Source organism: Siphateles boraxobius, unplaced genomic scaffold (assembly GCF_051911475.1).
Source record: "Siphateles boraxobius isolate OS27281-9 unplaced genomic scaffold, OSU_SipBor_1 25, whole genome shotgun sequence".
In the NCBI taxonomy this organism is placed as follows: Eukaryota; Metazoa; Chordata; class Actinopteri; order Cypriniformes; family Leuciscidae; genus Siphateles; species Siphateles boraxobius.
The window spans coordinates 34,281,537-34,303,938 of NW_027508866.1; the positions used below are offsets into that span (position 1 = coordinate 34,281,537).

Sequence of the window (22,402 nt, forward strand, 5' to 3'; positions counted from 1 at the left end):
GTGTGTGTCGTGTTCTTTAATGGTCAGTGATGCCAGAAGCTGTTGTGTTTACAACTGTGACAATGAGTGCTTATCAGGATCAACTAAACGCTGCATTTTCAAAAGTATGTGAAGTTCACAGCGCCATTGTTGCAGTAAACTTGCACAGCTTTCTTGAATATCAATCCATTATTGTTTGGATGTCAACTTTAGGTTTTCATGCCCCTAAACATGAATTGAAACAAAACAAACTGTGATTCCGTGTACGTTTTGATAGTTCGTTTTCCAATTTGAAACGAAATAAGCAGAAATGAGAAAACGCAGCCTTTATTCGTTTTTTCGTACAAAAAAAAAAGAGATTTCAGCTTGATTTTCTCGTTTTTTAGTTCACTGGCAAAAAACGAATAAATTACTTCAAAATTTGTCATGAGACTTCCCCCTCCGCCGATTGATCAAGTAAATCTGAGCATGTGACGTCATCAGTCGTCGCTCAGGTCTGTTTAACAAAATAATAGTCCTCTACTATGGCTACCGCTTCTTAAACTGTACAGATGATTATGATTGGCATTACAGTATTTGCAATGACCATCCCGTGTCCAAAGCGGAGCGTATACTGTCTAAAAGAAAAGTGACTGCTGACTGAACATTGTCTGTGCCTCACCGGCTCAGCGCTGTCGAGCGCAGCACACACAGATTTAACTCCGCACAGCTAAATAAAACACACTGGTGGCAGACTAATATTTCATATTTCTGTGAAATGTGTTAAATTGCACAGAAAAAAGCCCAATCTAGGACTTCCCCTGTTCAGTTTAAGCAGCGGTAGCCATAGTAGAGGACTATTATTTTGTTAAACAGACCTGAGCGACGACTGATGACGTCACATGCTCAGATTTACTTGATCAATCGCCGGAAGGGGGCGTCTCATGACAAATTTTTAAGTCATTTATTCGTTTTTTTGCCAGTGAACTAAAAAACGAAAAATCAAGTCGAAATTTCGTTTTTCCGTTGTTGTTTTTTAAAAAACGAAGAAAGGCGCAGTTTTCTCATTCTGCTTATTTCATTTCAAATTGAAAAACAAACTATCACATGCCGGTCAGATGTGGTCTCGGCCAATGAAAGCTGCAAGACCTTCTGCCAGTCTATATACCCGAGACTAGACTTCACCTGACTTGTACAAAAGACTGTAATTCATCTCATTGGTTTCTGGGAGAAGCAGTCGAGATTTTTCTTTCTTATGGGTTTTTAGCTCTGTTTATCAGCGAGATGCTCACCTCACATCCAAGGCAACTGATAGATGTTTTATCATTCACTTTTATTTCATTGAAAGTTTTAGTCGTTTAGAGAACAGTGTGTTGTTTTTGGATTATTCTCAAAAATCGTCTGCCACTCAACTGATTCCTTTTGGAACGGTTCTCCTGTCTCATTCGTCTTATTAACTACAACGAAACATCAGCGAAATGTCAATCTGCTAGTATGATGATGAACATCAATCAAATGTGTTTCTCTTTCCAGCTCCGAATCAAGTGGTCTTCTCGTTCGACGTGGGAAACGGTCCCTTCGAGGTGAGGGTCGAGACGCCCGGCGCTCTGAACGACAACCGCTGGCATCATGTGAGAGCCGAGCGCAACGTGAAAGAGGCATCGCTGTATGTGGACCACCACCCCGCTGCCCTGCAGAAAGCTCCCGCTGATGGACACATTCATCTGCAGCTCAACAGCCAATTATTTGTGGGTAAGAAGAACATTTATCAGATAAATGATGTCTCTTCATCCTGTGTGCTGTTCAGAAATCAGATCGCTATCACTGTTTTGGACGGACATTATTTGTCCCTTTTGTGTCAATCTCACGAAGAAGAACATGTCCAGATCATATATCACTCCAAAATCATACAGAAAAAAGGAGAACATTTTACTTATAAGTATTTCCCTCCCCCCAAATAAAAATTTAAGAAAAAGAGTAGGAAATTTTGCTTACAAATATTAAATATTTTCTATTTTTATTATTTCTATTTTCTATTTCTATATTTCTATTTCATTGTTATTTTAGATTAGTATTTACATACTACTAATGCTGGATTCATTTTAATTAAATATTTAATGTTAGTTTATTTTTATTTCAGTTTTACTTTGATTAATTTTAGTACTGCAATGTAAACTTTTTTCTGCCACAGTTTTCATCTAATATTTATGTTTTATTTCAGCTATTTGAATGACCAAAAGTTATTTTTTTAATAGTTTGATGACATTTTAATTTAAAATTACATTTTAATTAACCACATTCACGTTAACTAAATTAATTTCTGCAGTTTTAAAATAACCTCATTCTCATTATTGTAATTGAATGATAATAATGTATTATTTAAAGGTATTCATACATAATTGTATTATTTGTTATACTGCCTTTATAGTGAAGAAAAAAAATGTATTATAGTATTTATCACTATTAAGAATAATTAGAATTATAACAAATATAAAATGCATCATAAGAATTTGTAGGTAAATATCTGGACAATGTTGTTTATAAAAATAAAAACAGGTTTAATTTTCTTTATGCAAAATTTAATGACCTCTTTTTTCTTTTGATTTTTGGTGTGAAAATATGCACCTGAAATATGAGGTTTCATCAGGAAACTTCAGGGATGAAACGGGCTGTGATGGTTTCTGTGAAGCTCGATTTGTTGACCTTGACCGAGCTCCTGGCATATTTGAAAGGTGTCTCTCTGTTGGAGGAACTCAGCGGGAATGAGTTTTACAATAAGTGTTGAGAAAGTAGTGTCATTATAGCTCAATCTTTAGTTCTATTGTGCAGCACTCAACTGCAATTGGATTCGGAGGTTCCCATGACTGTTCCTGCGTATGAAGAACTCCATTTCAACCAGTTTATAATGCAGGTCTGAGGTCTTCTGGGTAAAACATATCAGTCGTTGTACTGGAGGAGACGTTTTCAGTATTGCGTATTATGTTCAGGACATTACATGGCAAAGAAAGCTATTTTTATCAAGATATGAGCTTTGCGAGGCTGCCACAGACACAGATGAGGCTCAGAAGTTGCTCTTTTAACGCTCAGGAAACTTAATGGAGATCTCAGTTCTGATTCACCTCAAGTATCACCTTTCTCCAATAGGAGAAAAACAAATAAACACAATGTTTAGAAGTAAGAGTGTAATAGTATAGAACTATGAAATAATGTCGATAACAGCTCAGATAATCTAATAAGAAATCTAAAGTTTATAATGAGATCTCAGACTTCTACAGTTTTTTTTCCCCAGCTTTTTTTAGATTGAAAATTATATTTAATATTTTTAGTTTCAGTTAACAATAAAAACACTGTTTTATTTTGTTATTTATATATTTTATGCTTATTTTAGGACATTACGTTTTTTTATATTATTTTAGTGAAAATAAACCACATTTACTCAATATATTCTTTGCTGTAATTTGACATAAACCTCATTCTTATTATTATACAGCAAAAATCATAATAAACGGTTTTCATGCATCATTGTAGTTATACAATGCTATTCTGCCAGTAGTTATACTGCCCTAAGTAAGTTTAGGCTACTTAAGTGGTTTGAGTAAAAGAAAAAATTGTATTATAGTTTTTATAAAAAATGTTCCCATATTCTCCATTGTTGCAGCTCGTCTCTGCCCAGTCTGTCAGTAACGCTCTGTTTAGTTCCTGTCTCTATGAAGCCCCTCCTTCTGAAAAGCACACTGTGCTCTGATTGGTCGGCTGGATCAGTGTGTTGTGATTGGTCAAGCGCTTAGAGCATATTTGGAAAATGTCCTGCCCCTTACTATAACCAAACGCTACTAACTAACTCAGTGGTTCTCAACCTTTTTTGAACAAACGCCCCCCCGACCTCATCTTGAGCCTCTTAACCCAAAAAAAAAAAAATTCGGAAATATTATTACAGCCAAACAATTACAACACTGATACCTGAAGCCTTAGTTTTTGGTAAAAAAAATTTAAACAGAAGTTGCTTATTTTATTTAACCTACATGTAAAAGCCACAAGTTGAGAAATATTGTACATATATTTAGAAATTCAAACAAATTCAGGCTCACACACACATTTTTTTAAGATTAACCAATCAAGTGAACAATAACGTAACCTAAATGGCCAATGAAAAAGCAGCGGTCGTTCGCGCACTCAATTGGGCAATATATATATATACTAGGCTTCAAATTTGAATAGCCTACAAACGGTCATTTGATTTCAAATGACGAACAAAGAAGACAACAGCTCGGCCACCTGAACTGAACCGAAGAAAAAACGACAAAGGCGTCAAAAACAGCCACCGTAATTAATTACAGTCATTAGTGTGAGCCCTGAGCTTGGTGACTGGCAGCCAACTTTTTAACATCAGGACACAAGGACGTCAGCTTGAGCCGGAGTGCGCCTGAGGTAACCAAACTGAGACGGCTGCGGTACTTCCCTGCTCAACAAGGTATGACGTCGGAACAGCAAGGAGCAGAAGACGATTCCTCTTCCACAAAAGAGGGAAACGCTGACCATGCGTGGCCCACATGACACGCCAGCCACAGGACTGAAAGGTTGGCTTGGCCTCCGGATCATTTCGGAGGTCGATGAGAGTTTCTTGAATTTCGGCCTCACTCCTAACATTTTTCCATAGGCGTAATTTGCGGGTGGGACATGTGGTGAACGTGATTTCACCAAGTACCACATGTTCCTGGATCAACATCTTTGTTGATCCTGGAACAACTTTCAGATCAACCAATCAGATTTGAGGGACAAGTTTACAGTTTATGTCAAGTTTAGGCTTAGAACCAGGGTAAGGTGCTTCAACATCAGTGTTATTCACCTATCATTTCCCTCTGATTTTTGGGAAAAGTTATGGGTAGGGTTAGGTTTAGGAGTAGGGATAGGGTAAGGACTACATTTTTGGACAGGAATGTTATTCCAGGATCAACAAAATACATGAAATACAGGAACATGTCCTTCTTGGCAAAATCACGGTGACCTGGGACATGTTCCCACCACTTTTTAAAACATCTCGCGGAACGGATGTACCAATACAAATAAATAAAACATCTCCTGCTAGCAGAGCATTCATTATGTTCGTTTGTTAAATAAGAGGTGATCTAACGCTGAAATGTGTTGTTTTTGAAATCAAGTGACCAAAGTGCTCACGCACAGTCTTCACATGGACACGCGCCCGTTGCGGAGACTGTCTATTTGTTCCGGTGAAATCACAAAACGCATACAAACCTGTCCCTGCTTGATATAATACAACCACTGATGAATATATTTGGTTTTGATGATAAAAAAACAAAAACGATACAAGTGCGGATTATAACCCTGAACCTCTGACATGCTCAAAAGCTCTACCACACATAAAATAGTCGGTTCTATGCATTTATTCACCCCCCCCCCCCCCCACACACACACACACACACACACACACACACACACACTGACAGCTGCCGGCTGCGGCATTTGTTTTTAGGCGTAACTATGGAGATCATTTACCGGTAACTAGCCGGACAAGTCTAAGTGGGCTACTAGCAATGTTTAAATATTAATTCATTCATTTGCACAGACATAATTTTATTTTGCATTCAAATGAACATTGTATGTGTTGTAAGAGGCATAAAAGTTGTGATGAATAACAGTGAGTAAAGCCCCCACTTGTGCCTGAGCGCCCGTCTCTCTGCTGCCTCGATCACACCGCCCCCCAACACTGTCCAAACGCCCTGTTGAGAAACGCTAAACTAACTCAACCAGGCCCCGCCCCTTTATTCTGCATATGCATTATTTAAATGAGGAATATTGTGATGTGTTCGTTCCCGGAAGAAACTCAAGACTACAATGGAGTTCAGAAACACTGACACTGATATAGAGAATGACTCCCGCCGGAGGGACTTTGTGCTTTTTTGTATCTTAAACCGCAACATTACACACTAAAGAAAGCTGAAAATGTGAAAAAAGCATAACTCATTTTAAGATCTAATAAAAAACAATTATAACATGGGGGACTTAAAACTTTCCTATTGCTCTCCATGTACTCTGATTTCTGTCTAGGTAGAACATTGAGATATTGAAGGGACCTAATACACATTTGCCTTTTTCTTGTATTTCATCACTGGTATGTCAAAACTTTTAACAGCATTTCCAACTTTGCTTTGAACATTTCACAGATGATTATACGGCACAGCTGGCACAGCGAGGTGTTCGCTGAAATGAATTAGCACTAAAACGCTAAGCACTAATGTATGCAGAGCGCATTATTTCTGTATTTATAGCTTGTCATCTGCAGGAACAGAATGCAAAAAAGCACAATTTTCTTCCAAAAGCAATTACCATATCAAGGACAAAACCACAGTGAAAGATTGACAGCAGAAAATGACAGAAGATTCAACACATCAGTGAGGAGAAAAGGGTCAGCCATCGTTTGTTGTGAACGGGCGGCTCGAGTTCAGACTCAAACCCTTGACAACATGCCAGAAGGTTACGCTGTCATCTTTCTCCTGTAACTCTGCTGTCATCTTGTCTTTTAAAAGGCTGTGTGACAGCTGTATGTTTTAAGGACTGGAGAACTGGTTTCCGGTTGTGTTTTCAGGAGGAACTGCTTCCAGACAGAAAGGATTTCTAGGCTGCATTCGTTCGCTGAAGCTCAACGGGAAGACGCTGGATCTGGAGGAGAGGGCAGAGATCACGCCCGGAGTGACGCCGGGATGTCCCGGACACTGCAGCAGCTACGGGGACCTGTGCCAGAATCACGGCACCTGTGTGGAGAGTTACAACGGCTTCACCTGCGACTGCAGTCTCTCGCCCTTCACTGGAACCTTCTGTCATAAAGGTACACAGAACAAATGTGTTAACCCTAATAGTAGGGCTCGGCTATGTATCAATATCAATATTTGTCAAATCTTCAGTGGCGGTAATGAACTCAAAGGTCATTGCACAAACATTTTACTTTAAAAAAGAAACAGAAATTTTGCTTACAAATATTTTCTACTTTGTATTTGTATTATATTTCTATTTTAGTGTTACTTATATGCCATTATAATATTTCATAATATTTGACATTTTATTAAATTATTTTTATATTTTTAGTTAAATTTTAGTCATTTTTTTATTTTTTGTTTTCATAATTTTATGTGCTTTGTCATTTTATTCGTTTTTATTTTTTAAATATTATTTTATTTCAGTTTTAGCTGTAGTCATTTTAATACTTCAGCTTAAACTTATTTCAGTTAGTTTCCAAGGCACCATTTCTAATTTTCATTTTATTTTTATTTTGTTTTTCATCTAATATTTATACTTTATTTTGTTTCAGCATTTCAATTACCAAAAATTATTTTAGTTTTATTTAGCAATAACAACAATTCACCATTTCATTTGATAAAATCTATCATAAAATACACAATAAAAGTTCAGTTTAACTTTAAGAAATTCTGACAGAAATATATTACTATTGTATAGTATTATAATTTTTTTAAGATATTATTATTATTTTAAGGAATATTATATAATTAAGATATTTTTCATCCATTTTTAATTACAAATATAACTTACAAATTGTATTGTGCAGATCTTTATTTGACAAAAAATAAAAATGCTTTGTTGTATAAAAATGTTAAGTAAAAAAATTGGTTGAAAATGAATTGCTATATTTTCATTTGATTACATTTTAAAACATTGATTAAATTCACTTCAATAGGCACCATTTGTGATGAAATCTTCTATTAATTTTTAAAACACACAATCCAGAAAAATGTATTATGGAAAACACAGAATTCTATTTTAAAAATATATATATTATTATTCAATGGAATGTACAAACAAGTTATGTTTACATTCATACTTGAGGTCTAACAGACATGTAAAATTAAATGAATATTTGATGAGTATCAATAACAAATGATTTGGAAAAAAAATTTTTGGGCCATATTGCCAAGACAATGTAAATATAGCACCGTGATTATAGTTCTGCCTATGTATAATCCTAATCCAAGTGGGTTTCATCTCACTTCCAGATGTTTCTGCCTTCTTCAAACCCGGAACATCAGTCACGTACACGTTTAAGGAGCCGTACGAGCTGAACAGGAACATCAGCGCGCTGTCGTCCTCCATCTACTCAGACTTAACACTGAAAGGAGAGAACATTTCGCTGAGCTTCAGGACGAGCCAAGCGCCAGCACTCCTGCTTTACGTCAACTCGTACTACAGAGAATACCTCGCCGTCCTGCTCAACAGAAACGGTCTGAAACTCTCTAATCTTCCTCTCTGGTTTGCTTCCATGCACCCTAAGCACATCCATTTGGATTAGCATGAGTCCTGGAATCTCTGAAGACACCGGGATGTCAGCCGCAGTAAATTACTTTGTATATTGTCAGAAATCCGGCATAAAAGAAATGGCATGTTGCATGCCGGCGGGGGATATATTCTCTCCTGAGACCTCGATGCTTTCATGACTGCATGTAAACATGCGTCTGTGATCTTGCGTGCCAGAAAAGCTGTTTTTAAGCACATATACTGTAGGCTCTCCGTTTCCAATCCTCAGAGGGAATTTTCTCGAAAGCTCTCGTCATTTAAAAAGTTCCCCAACTTTCATCCCAAAATGGCACTTGGATATCAGAGAGGGTTTCCTAAATCTACCAAAATATTTTGCACAGACAATAAATACACAACAGAACCATTGCAGTCCAATTAAAAGATTCTTCTCATGAATCATATGTAAAAAAACTTTTTTTCATGTAAAAATATTTCTCCCACGCTGTGAGTTTGCAGAATTGAATGTGACAAGCTAAACAGGCTGCGAGCCACTAAATAATGCAAAGACAATACATTTACTACACATCTTTCTATTGCATCTTCTTTGCAAAACATACAGCGTGACCATTATAGTCCAATTAAAAGATTATTTTGAGCCAATTCTTTTAATGAATCATGCAAAAAGACTTATAAGTTTGATTTTATAAATAACTTTTTTTGCAATAACTTTTTCATGTAAATGTCCATTATTTATAAATATAAATATTATATTATATTAAATATTATTTGCTGCTGGAAATGTATTACATCAGTTCTGGTTTGAACCAGTGTTGTTATTGTAAACTAAAACTAAATCTGAATCTAAATCTTTTAAAAATCATTTTCTTTATTGTTTCTTTTGTTCGCTAATCGTTGAAATGAAGCTGAAAAGAAATGTATTCGATGAGAAACTTAGACTTAAAAAAACGAAAAAATTTAAAAATGTTGCCTTGGCAACTAACTGAAAACAAATTTTAATGAAAATAAATTAAAGCTAAAATTAAATATTTAAAGGAAAGCTAATAAAATTGACAAAAAGTAGATCTGAAACTATTAAAATTCATTTTCTTTATCGTTTATTTTGCTTTCTAATCGTTGAAATAATGCTGAAATGAAATAAAATATAATAATTAGATGAAACTTAAAAATATCTTAAACAAAAATTTGAAAAGTTACTTACTGAAATAATTGTACAAATTTAAAATGTCTTTAAAAATATACACTATCGTTCAAAAGCTTGGGGTCAATACGATTTTTTTTCTTAAAGAAATTAATACTTTTCTTCAGAAAGGACGCATTAAATTGATCAAAAGTGTCAGTAAATACATTTATTATAATGCAAAATATTTATTTTTTAATTAAATGCTTTTCTCTTGAACTTTCAAAGAATCCTGAAAAAAAATAATCACAGTTTGCACAAAAATATGAAGCAACTTAACTTTTTACAACTGTGATTATTATCAAACATGTTTCTTGAGCATCAAATCATCATATTAGACTGATTTCATGAAGACTGGAGTAATGGTGCTGAAAATTCAGCTTTGATCACAGGAATAAATTACACTTTACTACATATTCACATAGAAAAGTTTTACATTGAAATAATATTTCACAATATTACTGGGTTTGTTTTGTATTTTTAATCAAATAAATGCAGCCTTGGTGAGCAGAAGAGACTTCTTTTAAAAACATTAAAAATCTTACCGACCCCAAACCTTTGAACAGCAGTGTACAAAAATATAAAAATTAAAGCGAACTCAAAATATTAATAAATATTTTTAATAAATAGTATATTACTAAACTGGTTAGAATACAGTGTTGCAAATTAATCATTACATTTGGAATGGATGTTTATATGACAGTATGTAAATAAATGCTATTTTAATTAACCAAACGTCAAAGTGAGTTGCACAAAATAGACTTGTTTTATTTACCATGTTTGATGCCAATTACTGTGGCGTCCCGCGCCGCAGAAGCAGAATTCAGGAGGAAACATCTCGGCACACTGGGTTTCCAGTCAGCATGTGCCAATAACACCTGCTAGTCCAATTATGCAGAAGGTCCCGAAGTCTAGATAACAGCCTCCAGAACCCCGGCGCTCGGGCTGACAGCTTCCTGTTCCTGTTGCATGCAGATTTCTGAGGGTCCGTTCACATTAATTAACAAGTTCACCAAAAATTATAAGCAAAAGCCAACTGACCCATTAGCACAGAAATGACCATCCAGAGCAACATGCTATAAACCACTCAGAACCAAATACTGTTTGTCACATGCAAAACCTGCAAAAATCTAGTTTTAGCTTAATAAGACAGCTTTAAAATGTTTTGTTTGTATACAGATGGTTAAATCCTCCCAAAACTGATGAAAGTTTGTTTTTTAATTTATTTCGGCATCAGTTTTGCTTCACAGAGGATCAAATATTAATCCTCTTAAGATGAAGCGTTATAGTTGCAGAAGCGTGCTCGCTTCTGTTGCGTTTGATGTTTCTGTTTGTCTCAGATATTTAGAAAATCAAATGCTCTTTGTTGTAAAGGACATTTGGACATCAAGTACAGACTGCAGCACAACAGAGAGGCGGAGGTTTTCCGAGCCAGCGCGAGGAATCTGGCCAACGGGCAACTCCACCGAGTGAGCGTCCAGAGACTCGCAGAGGCGCTCAGTGTTCAGGTACTGTGGCCCATCTCTCTGCAGTTCTCATCACACTGGGACGGGAAGGGATATTCTGGGTATTTTCAACATACACTGATTAACAGCGGCTGTGATGGGAAATCATCACCAAAATTTAAACCCTTTCAGGTGTGATAGATTTTTGAATTAATCAACTAATATTTGTTTTTATAGCAGGAACAATATTCATATGCTTTTGAATTTGAAATGTATGTTTCCCCTTTAGTTGAAAACTCATGACTTTGGTTGTGTGAGTGTAAAAATAACAAATATGGGAAATGAAACTAGACGGATGTCTAAACTTGAAACCTTGTTATTAGTAATCATTAAAAAAGAATTTGCCCCTAGTAACAGGAGAGTTTGCATATGTAGAACCAATCAAATTGTGGGGAAATTATGTAATGTTTCATGTCATTTTGCCATAACTTTATTCTATAATAACTGTTGTATTTCTGTTTACTGGTGGGATTCTCAATGGAATTTGTCTGAGATCCTCCGGCCGTGATTAAAGCATGTTCGAAGGCATTGTGTGAAGTCAGACGGTTATTACAGGTGTTATTAGGCTCAGCCGCCCTCGATGTGTAGACGTGCTAGGGTATAAATATTATACATAGTTAGCTTTAAGGAAAAATCGACCACACAGGCAAAACCTTTTCTTTCTTTTTTTCATGCACTGGTCAATTTTGAGGTTTTGGGTTATTTTGCCTACATAACACTAGTGGGGGAGGGGAAAACATCCAACATACACATTTAAGTCTTTATTTTAGTACACTTTATTTGCATCTGTAGGTTTCAATTACAACATAGAAAGGCCATTTTCTCAAAATGAGCCAGAAGCTGTTACATGTGAGCAGGCACAAGGAAGAGAGAGAGAATCCAGTTGCAAGCATCAGTTTATTTGAGAAACACAGATAATCCAGTCCAAGAACAACTGAATAGTACACACAGAAGACAGGGAAGCAATGACTTACAAACACCAGCTGAGGTTTAAATACACAGGTTAACAAGGGACAGGTGCTGGTGATTGATGTCATGGGAACTAATGAGGGTAACTATGGTGGCAAACAAGGTACAAGGCAAAACGGGCACCAAACACAGGAAGTGAACACAATGGGGAACTAAGAATGCACTTCAACATAAAAGTCCTACAAAGCACAAGACACACAGGGACTGTGACAGCAGCACTTACAACAAAGTTTACACTTTACAATTCCTATCTATTTAGGATACAATTACAATAGGATATACAAATCTATATCTATTATTTATCTAAAGGTTTTTATCTAAAGGTTCTAAAGGTTCATATATCATTCGACTGGTTTATAAAACATTTTATTCCTAAAAACATTTCTGGCTGTTGACAGTATTTTGTGATTTATGGTGTTTCCAAAATCAATGTTGAGATTTATGTTCTAAAAAAGTATGCTAATTAGTGCATATTTAATTAGATTATGCATCATTTAAACAAAACATTTCAGAAAACTTGATTAAAAAAAAGTGCCTTAATGAACTGTGATTAATCGGTTGGGAAGAGTTTGGTGATTTTGGTTAATTTTACACTATTCTCATGTAGTGCCTTGAATGGCTGTTGATAATATCCCAGAATATTCCTTTAATCTCTTTCTAAAAGGCTACCATATACATCTAAATATTAAACGGTAATGCATATATTGACGAGTTTGAAATGAAGGACTTGTTGACACAGAGGATTAGATTTGGAGCTGATGCATGACACGTGCTGCTCAATAACAGTCAATGCTGTGGCGGTGCAGGTCGTGGCGGGAGCGCGGATCTGTCCATGACCTCAGCACTTAGATTGAACCGCCGCAATAATCCCACTTTAAATGCAAACACACGGCCGGACCGGAGCACATTCTCTGGTTTTGAATCAGCCAGCAGTAACGTGTTTTACGGTTGCTTTGAAGAGCAGTTTTAATTCAAATGCTTCCAGATGAATATGACCTTGCTATGAATAATCATGATGCTGGAAAGCATTTTTATTAGATGCACAAACGATTTTAACTGTGGCTTGTTGCATCTTTTGTAGGTCGATCAGCATGCAAAAGAAGATTTCAATCTAACATCAGACACGGAATTCAACGCCATCAAATCTATTGTCATCGGAAAAGTGCTCGGTGAGTAAAATCACTGTCAACGGTCACTGGGAATATTATGGGATTTTGAAAAATATGATTTTTAGGACTGGAAAAGTGTATGATTTTGACACTGTACGGTTTTGGCCATTCCAATTTTTGGCAATTTTGCAAATCCTAAAAGATTCCTCTGATCCCAGGACAAAATCTGTAGTCTTTGATCGCTAGTTTGACATGTTCTCCGACAGTCGATTATTGACCATTGCGATCAAATTTGACCTCCGATGTAATTCTGCCAGTGCCGCAGTTTTGAGACACAGTCCTGCACTGTAGCTTCTCCTACGACAATCGCCTTCATTTTCTTCCTCCCGTTTTCTGTTCAAGACAAAGCCATGATCAAAATGACAACTGAGATCCTACAGTGTGACGCTGCTTACAGCAGGGATCATGTTCATATAGTCTGACAAGCAACAGTCATAAAGAACCATTATAAATTCAGTGTGTATCCGGCATCAAAATAAATTAGCAAAAACCAAAAGTCTTTCATACTGTATATCCTATTCAGTAAGCAGAAATACTGAATTATACTTAATACTTAATACAGAAATATAAACATCACCGCAGTGTTTCTGTATTAAGGACGAAATGTCTCTGAATTATGTACAATGCAGATGGTCAGTTAATGTAAGTGGCCATTATATATTATTATATTCCTTTTAGAGGTTTTCCAGCCATCATATATACTGAAATGTCTGGAGGAAGCGGAAGCATCAGGAGTTTGTTTGTTCGGTCAGGCGAACTCTTCAGTCTGTGTGTGAATAGAGTACGGTTTGTCCTATTTACTTTAGATAAGACTAATATTGACTTTACTTGTTATTATTGTCGTCTGTGGGGGACGTGAAATAGGTCAGGTTGATTTTTTTATATGTCTATAAATAGGACCTGAAGCACACAACTTTCTAGTCATAAAACCCAAATAGATGAATAAAACATCCAGTTATACAAATAATACAGCAGAAGTTTAAAAATATGAAGCTTGCAGCCTGAATCTCATAAAGATAATTATTTTTATTTATTTTTTTGCATTGTGACATTATTCTCACTACACTTTAGTAGCATATTAAATTGCTGCTAAACTCTCATTTCAGTGCAAAATAATTTGAATATAATATTTTGAACTGAAATGTGAAAATAATATATATTTTTTTAATTTAAATACTGCATTGTAGTATTGCTGATTTTAATAATACATTTTTCTTCAGGATGATTTTTATAACTGCATGGCAAAAAATCTTAAAAGTCCTAAAAAATAGACTGCACAAATGTAATTACTTATTTACATTACCTTACTTTTTGTAAGGTTTACTGGCAGGGTTTACAGATATAAAGAAATTAAAGAGGTTTTTATGGTTGCTTATGATCAGTGATGATGGTTTATAATGTTGTATACTGTATCTCCCCCATCAGTCATTTCTAGTTACCCAGAGATGCTCATGAGCTAAATTATGTTGCTTCAATCTCATTGTAATGTCGTACAGGTCAAGGTTGGCGGCGCTTTATGGAGGGAAATATTCTCATGTGGCAGCTTGTGCGTTCATGTGACCTTTCATATGAACATGTGACATGAAACGCATTTTCTGTAACCCTTCAGATAGTGTGTCGCTGACAGTGGGCTGTGTGTCATTTCCAGCACTGAAGTGAACACTATCGATCACGGCCAGAAATCGACTTGTAATGAAAACTAAATCAAATGTGAAACCTGCATTGAGCTCCTGAAGATTAATATTAGACCAGTACCGGCCCGTTCAACGCTGAAATGATGCCGAACAGATGTTCAAATCTGGAGAACATGATCATCTGGTTTGGTTCCTGTCAAAAGAGAGACACACCAAATACTAAGACATTCTCAAATGTATGTTCATTTTTCAATGTAAAGCCTGACATATAAAAAAAATTGTCTGAAAAAAAGTTTATTGGACATTTATATATTAAAATATTAATATATTTTATGGATTTTATGACTCATATAGTATATAGGAGATGAAAACACCTCAATTATATTCAAAACTGAACAAAAATATGCAATTTGGTGCAGATGCTGATATTTATATGATATTCACATTGTAAATATAATTTGTCACTCTATATCCCACAATAATAGGTCTTAGATGGTTTAAATGCTTATATGATCAAAGTTTTAAAACATAATGCAATGTAATACAATGATGATTGAGAGATGAACAAATAAACCTTCCAAAAAAGCTTGATGGATCAAATTTGATACTCACATCGTATCATGATTTTTCTATGGATAATCGAGGTAACGTAAGTTGCTTCAGTCCAGTAAGTGTTCATCTTGAAATATTACTAATAATATGTTAAAGAGTAAGTTTAAGAATAAAGACATGTTAAAGAATAATATGTTTCAAAATATACGTTATTGCTATTCATTTTTAAAAATCAGTAAAGAATTCACAGGAAAAACACACAAACCTGAATGTGGATGTTTGTAGAATTATACTAAAAGGTGCTGAAAAAAATATAAACCATCAATCAGGCATATATAGATTGTGTGCAACTGGTTTTTCAGTAAAGTTTTGATCATGTTGACCATTTAAAGGCCTTTTAGTGTATGAAACATACTTAATGGGGTTAACTTTTCACTGTAATTGCAATGCTGATAATATAATTTGTAATGAAAAATGTTGTATTGAATTAGAAAAGAAAGCAAACAGAAGACCTTAAATCTTGATGTTGAATAAAGAAAGTGTTCATGGATATGTTTATTTGTCAAATACATCATGTTTTTTACTGCCCATGGACCATTGAGTCGCCTCTGGCTCAATATCTGAATGAAAGGGCTTTCATCAGCCTTGATGTGTTCAATTCTCTGCCGTTGCTGGAATGCGACATGCGGTTTTCGCTCGAGATGTCCTGCACAAAAGCTAAATCGCACGGTTTTGTGTTCAGTTGTTGCTCTCCGTGTTGCTAGTGTACGCTTGAAGTGAGACTTGTATCTAGTTGCCGAGGGTGTGAGGAAACATGCTGTGAAGAATATTGTTGCTCAGTGGTTGCTCTTTCCAAAGCTTAATGGAGTTCACAAGTTATGTATTGATTAAGTTTGTTTCAGATGTTTCTCCTGGGTTTCCTTAGAAGAAACAAAATAGAAATAAATCAATAGTTGACATTGTCTATAAAATGACTGTGGAAGCCGCTCAGATCATTTGGTCTTGGGAGAATTTAAGAGAAATGTTTGAGTTCATAATGAGATCTGATTTTTGATTGCAGATCTCGTCTGAAGCTCTAGAGGAGACACGTGTGGGCTCATTGGGCTCTTTTTCTCATTAGGAGCATCTGAGGAGCAGAAAACTGAACCAAACATTTCCATTAGATCTCCATTTACTCAGAAAACGGGGGATGTTCTCAGAACTTAGGCTAACATTGTGGTAAAGTTATCTCAAAGTCATGAACAAACAGCCTTCCAGTAACATCATTTGAATGTTTGTTTAAAGTTATCTGGTCTATAATAATGTTCTCAAAACTTTAGTACAAAAACGTTTATAGATTGTTCATGGAAAGTTTTTTTTTCCTGAAACATTTTACACTCTAAAAAAAATTCTGGGTTGTTTGGGGTCAAAATATCGATAAACCCTACTGTTGGATAAAAAAAAAAACGATGTACAATTTTTAAACCCAAATGTTGGTTTATTGGACCCAAAACATGGGTTGAAACAACCCAAAAATTTTTATTGTATGGTTGTATGCATTAAATGTTACAACTTGTTTCAGAATGTTCAGATAACATTCCCAAAGTGTTTACAGAATGATAAAATGTAATGTTTACTTAAAAATGATCAAGAATAGAATGTTTTTGAAACATTTAAAAAAAAATATATATATAACTAAACATTACTAAATACATCCTTAGAACATGTTTTCTGGGTAATTAGCTGGGTAATTGCTATCTGAGAGAAGTAATTAAAATATTTTTGAGATCTTTTACTTTATATTGCAGTATCTTGGTAAATCTGAGTCCAGTCTGAGATATTTAGATCTCCTCTGAAACTCTAGAGGAGACACATGTGAGATCATTGGTGTCTTTTTCTCAAGAGAAACACCTAAAAAGCAGTGACTTGATCAAACATTTTCATTAGATCTCCATTTAATTGCTATACGAGAGAAACAATTAATATATTTTTGAGATCTGTGTCTTTATATTTCAGACTTTGGTGTCTTGGGTATTTAGAGATATTGAGAAACTCTTCTGAAACTCTAGATGAGACACGTGAGAGATCATCAGGGTCTTTTTTTTTCAGGAGAAGCAGAAAAGCTTCCATTTGTCTTGAGAAGATATTATTGAGATCTCATTGAATGCTCAGATGTGTGGCTTTGCAGATTCTGGTGAAGTGGATCCAGAGATCGGCCGTCTGAACGCTCTGGGCTTCACTGGCTGTCTGTCTGTGGTCCAGTTTAACTCCATCTCTCCGCTGAAAGCGGCCCTGCTGTATCCAGACACGAGTCCTGTCATAGTCACCGGACCTCTGACCGAATCCAGCTGTGGCTCATCTTTCCCAGCAAACCCCTACGCAGCTGAGACGACTCATTCTCTCACAGGTAAAGCCGGCAAAACTGTCAACCACTGAAAACTGCCCTGTTTGCCCTAGTTATAGAACATAACAGTCCGGAAGGAAAAATCCTTTTAATTTTCCAAATAGGGGAATTGATTTTCAACAACAACTTCATGACCTACTGTGAGCTACAAGGTTGTTAATCAATGGTAAATGCTTTAGTTGAAGCCATTATTTCAACATATTTTGTATTTTGTATATACAACAACAGAATGCCTGATGAAAAACTACATTACCCATAATTCTGCAGAGAATCCCAGGAAGCACTGCGAATATAAGATAATCGCTCACAGACTACTTAAATATTTGTGTGTAGTACATGTTCATATTGCAATGCATGTAAAATAAATTGTTTCTATATATTTAATGACCATCTTTAAATATATAGTTTTATATTCCACCATAGATGTTTTTTTTTTTTTTTTTTTTTTTTGAGAAGTTCTTTCCCTTGTTGAAGCCATTAAATACACAGTTTTGTATCATTGTCTATGTTGTGATTTGGTTTATGGCTTATAATGCTTTAATGAAGAAATTTTCAAAATCTCCAAGGAAAAAATAAGTGGGAAAAATACTTCGGCAACCACCTCCGCTGAAAAAGTGGACGGGTACTAATGCATTCAATTGGTCTATTGGTCAAGCCAATTAATCGCTTGATATTTGTTCTTTTATAGATCAACATCGACCGATAATCCATGTGTCAATCCCAAGAGCCTTCGCCAATGGATTAATAAATCTTTTAGTGAATTGAGTAGATATCAACCCAACGTTTAAACTATCGAGTCCCGAAACTCCACACAAGTACATGAAGTAACGAATTTTTGTCAGTACTTGTCATTGAATGTACAGACTCCTAAATTATTGTGGATTATAGAATTAAGTTTTGAAAATATGATTTTACATTATTAAATTGTATATTTTGGTCCATTTTAAATTGTTGGTCTAGTATTGATGTGTCATTGTAACAGCAAAATAATTCAGTGTTTTTAATGACAATTGTCTTTAAGAACCTGCACTAATGCTGGAAGGTCAATAAAAAAAAATCAATAAAACTCTCAATTTAGCATAAGTATAAACTTTCAGTTTTATCTTTCAGCTCAAGTACTGATACTAGCAGAGCAACAGTTTGAATCTTGGTTATAGTAAGTTAAACCGATGACATGTTTATATTGAATAAAACACTTTTGAGGTACAAGAGCGCACTCTCTCTCTCTCTCTGGCATCTATATCTTCCTCCGACTTTATTTTACAAACTTCTCCTTAGTTTGTTCAATCTTTCTGCCCAGATTCTTCCTGAAAGTGGAGTTTCAGCAAACTTTGGTCGCTGGCTCACTGAATCCATCCGCAATGCTAATTAAATTAGAGCAATAATGATGGTAAAGGCTGATCACTGTATTAATCTGCGTGAGAAAGACCTTCATTTGCATAATCATTTCTGGATTGCCTCTGCGTTTGTGCTGCATGGAGCAGCGGCGTATTCAATGAGCCGCGACCTGCGAGCGATAAGCACTTCAATCCCGCTGATGATCTGTCTCTCTCTTCCTCTGCTGTAGATCATGTGGGTACAGTAGGTGCGGGTGAGCCCATAGTCAATGCTATCAACAGCGACTCGGCTTTGATCGGAGGTAAATGCATGTTATGCTTTAGAGAAATACTCCGTTCCTCATCTTTTCTCATTTCATTCTTTTTATTTGCCAGCTTTTTGCTCATATCGACTTTGTCTTGCTCTAGGAACAATTCACCCAAACCATCATTTACTCGGTCCAATCCACTTTGACTTTATTAACTCTGTGGAAGACGAAGGGTAATGTTTACCTGCTCTATTCTATTCAGTTGGGCTCCAAAAAGGACAAAAAATGCAGTATAAAGTTCAGCAGTGGGCAAAAGTAATGTCCGGCCTATAAGAAAATTGTATAGAAAAGAGCAGCATCAACATTGGGCTAAACAGGAAGAAAAAGTCATACTGTTCAGTTTCGTAAATGTAAATGATGGCAGAATTTCCATTTTGTGAGCTCAAACTTGCACTGAATGCCAAAGACGTTGGATTATTTGTCATGCAAAGAGAACTGGGAAGCTCAGCCTTCATGTGCATTTAAAAGACTCTATAAAACTAATCAGAAAACCTCTCAGTAATGACTGATTTAACAGCTGCATTCACATTGACTTCTCAAAAATTATCGGTAAATAGAATGAAATTAACAAAGGTCCCCAAAACTAATTAAACATTTAAAGAAATGATTTGCTGATTAAGGGGCTTCTGCCACAGTCCAGAATACACTTTGTCCTTTTCACAGCCACCGTAATGTGGCATTAAATTGAGTTGAGATTTATTTTGGTGCCTCAATTAGACATTTCTTTTACCCTTTATAATTAAATGTGCCATGCTTAACCGGCCACAAAGGAGAGAACCATTGCAGAGGCGTTTGGCTCTGACAGCTAGTAGAATTAATGACGAAGAAGCATTCACAACACGTCTGATGGTTAGCGCCAGTCCAAGGGTTTTTTTTGCCAACTTTCACTCCCTTATTGATGGCCTGTATTTAACAGGTCCAGAAACATCGCTAAATTAGCGTGTAAATTACAATTGATTGTGACATGATGGAAGCGTGAGTCTGAATTCAGTCCTCGGACTGTCCGCCAGCTGCAGTTTCAACAGTTTGTGGCACTAAAATCCTCCCGCCACTAAATGACCAATTTACATGATTACTTTTGAATGCTTTATGGCGTTTATTCAATTTAACCTCATTAAGTACAAGATTTGTACTTCATTTTTTGTATGCTTTTTATTTGCAGTAGTTATCCAAAGTTGATTTATCATAAAACAAAGATATGGAATTTTTTTTTTTCAGTTTTCATTACAAATTATATATTTTTGTATATTCATTACATTTATATTAATGTATACAATTTTTACCTTTACATATGTATATTAATATGCATTAATATTATGAATATTAATTCTAAACAATATTAACACATTTATATTAATTCATTCATAATTTTATATAATTTATATACATTTCCCTAAATTTGTATTGCAGTAATTACATCCCATTTTGAGGTATCACCAAAAACTATATGGAATTCCTTTAGTTTTCATTACTCGTATATTTTTATATTCATTACATCTATATTAATTTATAATATTTCTTTCCTCTATATGTATAATGATATCAATCAATCAATCTTTTTTTGCTTTGATTTTAATTTATCACCATAAACCATGGAATTCTTTCAGTTTTCATAATGAATTATTATTTTTATTTGTTAATTTATATATATTTTATTTATAAATTATATATATTAATTTAATGAATGCATATTAGTTCAATGTATATACATTAATTTAACTAATTTATATTATTTAAATGTACATTAATTTACAATACATTCATATTGTAGCCTTTATTAAGTTATTTGTATTTATAATTTATATGTATTAATTTAAATGTAAAAAAATTATTGTATATTTTATTAGATTTCATACAAGGAATATAAAATCATATACATTTATCTTGATTCATTTGTATTTTTATTTACAATATTTTATTTATATTAATTTCCTTAATAAAGTTGTTTTCTTTTTTTTTTTTTTTTTAAAGTTAGTCACAGTGTGACCATCACACATTTTGCATGTTTCATCATCCAGAGATGTAATCGAGTCATGAAGTGTACATCTCTTCTATTGTGCGTGTCACTGTGCTGTTTTTCAGGTGTCATTGCCGTCGTGATATTTGTGAGTCTCGCCGTACTGGCTGTGATGGCGCGATTCCTGTACCGGCGGAAAGAAACGTTTCAGACCCAAGAGCCCAAAGCGGGAAAAACAGACGACAGTCCCGAAACTCCCTTTAACACGGATCCAAACTCACAGGGCATTATCAGTGACAACCAAAAAGAATATTTCATATGACGCTCTTTACCTTGTATCGGACTAATCCAGTTAAACCAATGGACTGAAATGCCTTGTCGAGTCTAGAGACATTAACATTCACGGTGCATTATGGGAAACCGTCTGAGAGACTGTCATCCGACAGCTGAAAAGGAGCGATGTGTCCCTCGGTTTATGCCCTTTTTGTACATAAAACATTTATTGTCCAGAGATTTGGCACAATAGTACGGTTTCTAAGGTGTGTATAATGACATTCATTGGTTGTAAATATTCTTTTGAAATGAAACTTTGTAACGTCACTTTCTCCTTCTGCCTTTGAATGATTCAGTGCTCAGTATTACATTTAACGTTAAACAAGCGATCATTGTATAACTAAATGCAAATAAATGTGAGTTGGCGAGTGTGATGTTGTTGTGAATACATGCGTTTGTGCAAAAGACTTGAGATTTTGTGGAAATGCACAAGGCTGTACACTCCGTATTTATCACTCTTGCCGTTTTCCCGTGCTTTTTCTCAATGATTTGCCATTTGGAACAAAAAAATACATCCTATGACAGTTGTTTATTGCGGACAACCTGTGTCTCTGGTTCTTGAGTCTTTTTTGTCTCTTAATTCATTCACGTATTTCTATAGATTTTTATGAAAGTATTTGAAATGCCACAAGAAAAAAAATGTAAAGGGGTCCTATTATGCTTTTTGACATGTTCATCTTTCTTTAGTGTGTAATCTTGCTGTTTGAGCATGAAAAGGAGTAATTCAGTGTCTGTGTTTCTGAACTCCCTGAAACGCCTCCATTGTAGTCTTGAGTTTTCTTCCTTGAACGAACACGTCACAATATTCCTCATTTAAATAATTCATACGCAGAATAA

The 22,402-nt window shown here is 35.2% G+C and overlaps 1 protein-coding gene across 2 annotated transcripts in view; it reads left to right on the forward strand.

The window, feature by feature from the left end:
• cntnap3 (contactin associated protein family member 3) overlaps positions 1 to 22,107 on the forward strand; it is a 184,032-nt gene extending 161,925 nt beyond the window's left edge. Inside the window, exons 17-24 of one of the 2 annotated variants that reach the window (XM_077243733.1) lie at positions 1,492 to 1,710; positions 6,563 to 6,802; positions 7,983 to 8,207; positions 10,793 to 10,926; positions 12,974 to 13,061; positions 17,415 to 17,633; positions 19,198 to 19,269; positions 21,358 to 22,107. In XM_077243733.1, coding sequence (XP_077099848.1) covers positions 1,492 to 1,710; positions 6,563 to 6,802; positions 7,983 to 8,207; positions 10,793 to 10,926; positions 12,974 to 13,061; positions 17,415 to 17,633; positions 19,198 to 19,269; positions 21,358 to 21,554 — 1,394 coding nt within the window. In that variant the 3' untranslated portion in view covers positions 21,555 to 22,107. The remainder of the gene's footprint in view (positions 1 to 1,491; positions 1,711 to 6,562; positions 6,803 to 7,982; positions 8,208 to 10,792; positions 10,927 to 12,973; positions 13,062 to 17,414; positions 17,634 to 19,197; positions 19,270 to 21,357) is intronic. The other variant, XM_077243734.1, reaches the window with a different exon arrangement.
• The last annotated feature ends 295 nt before the right edge of the window (positions 22,108 to 22,402 follow it).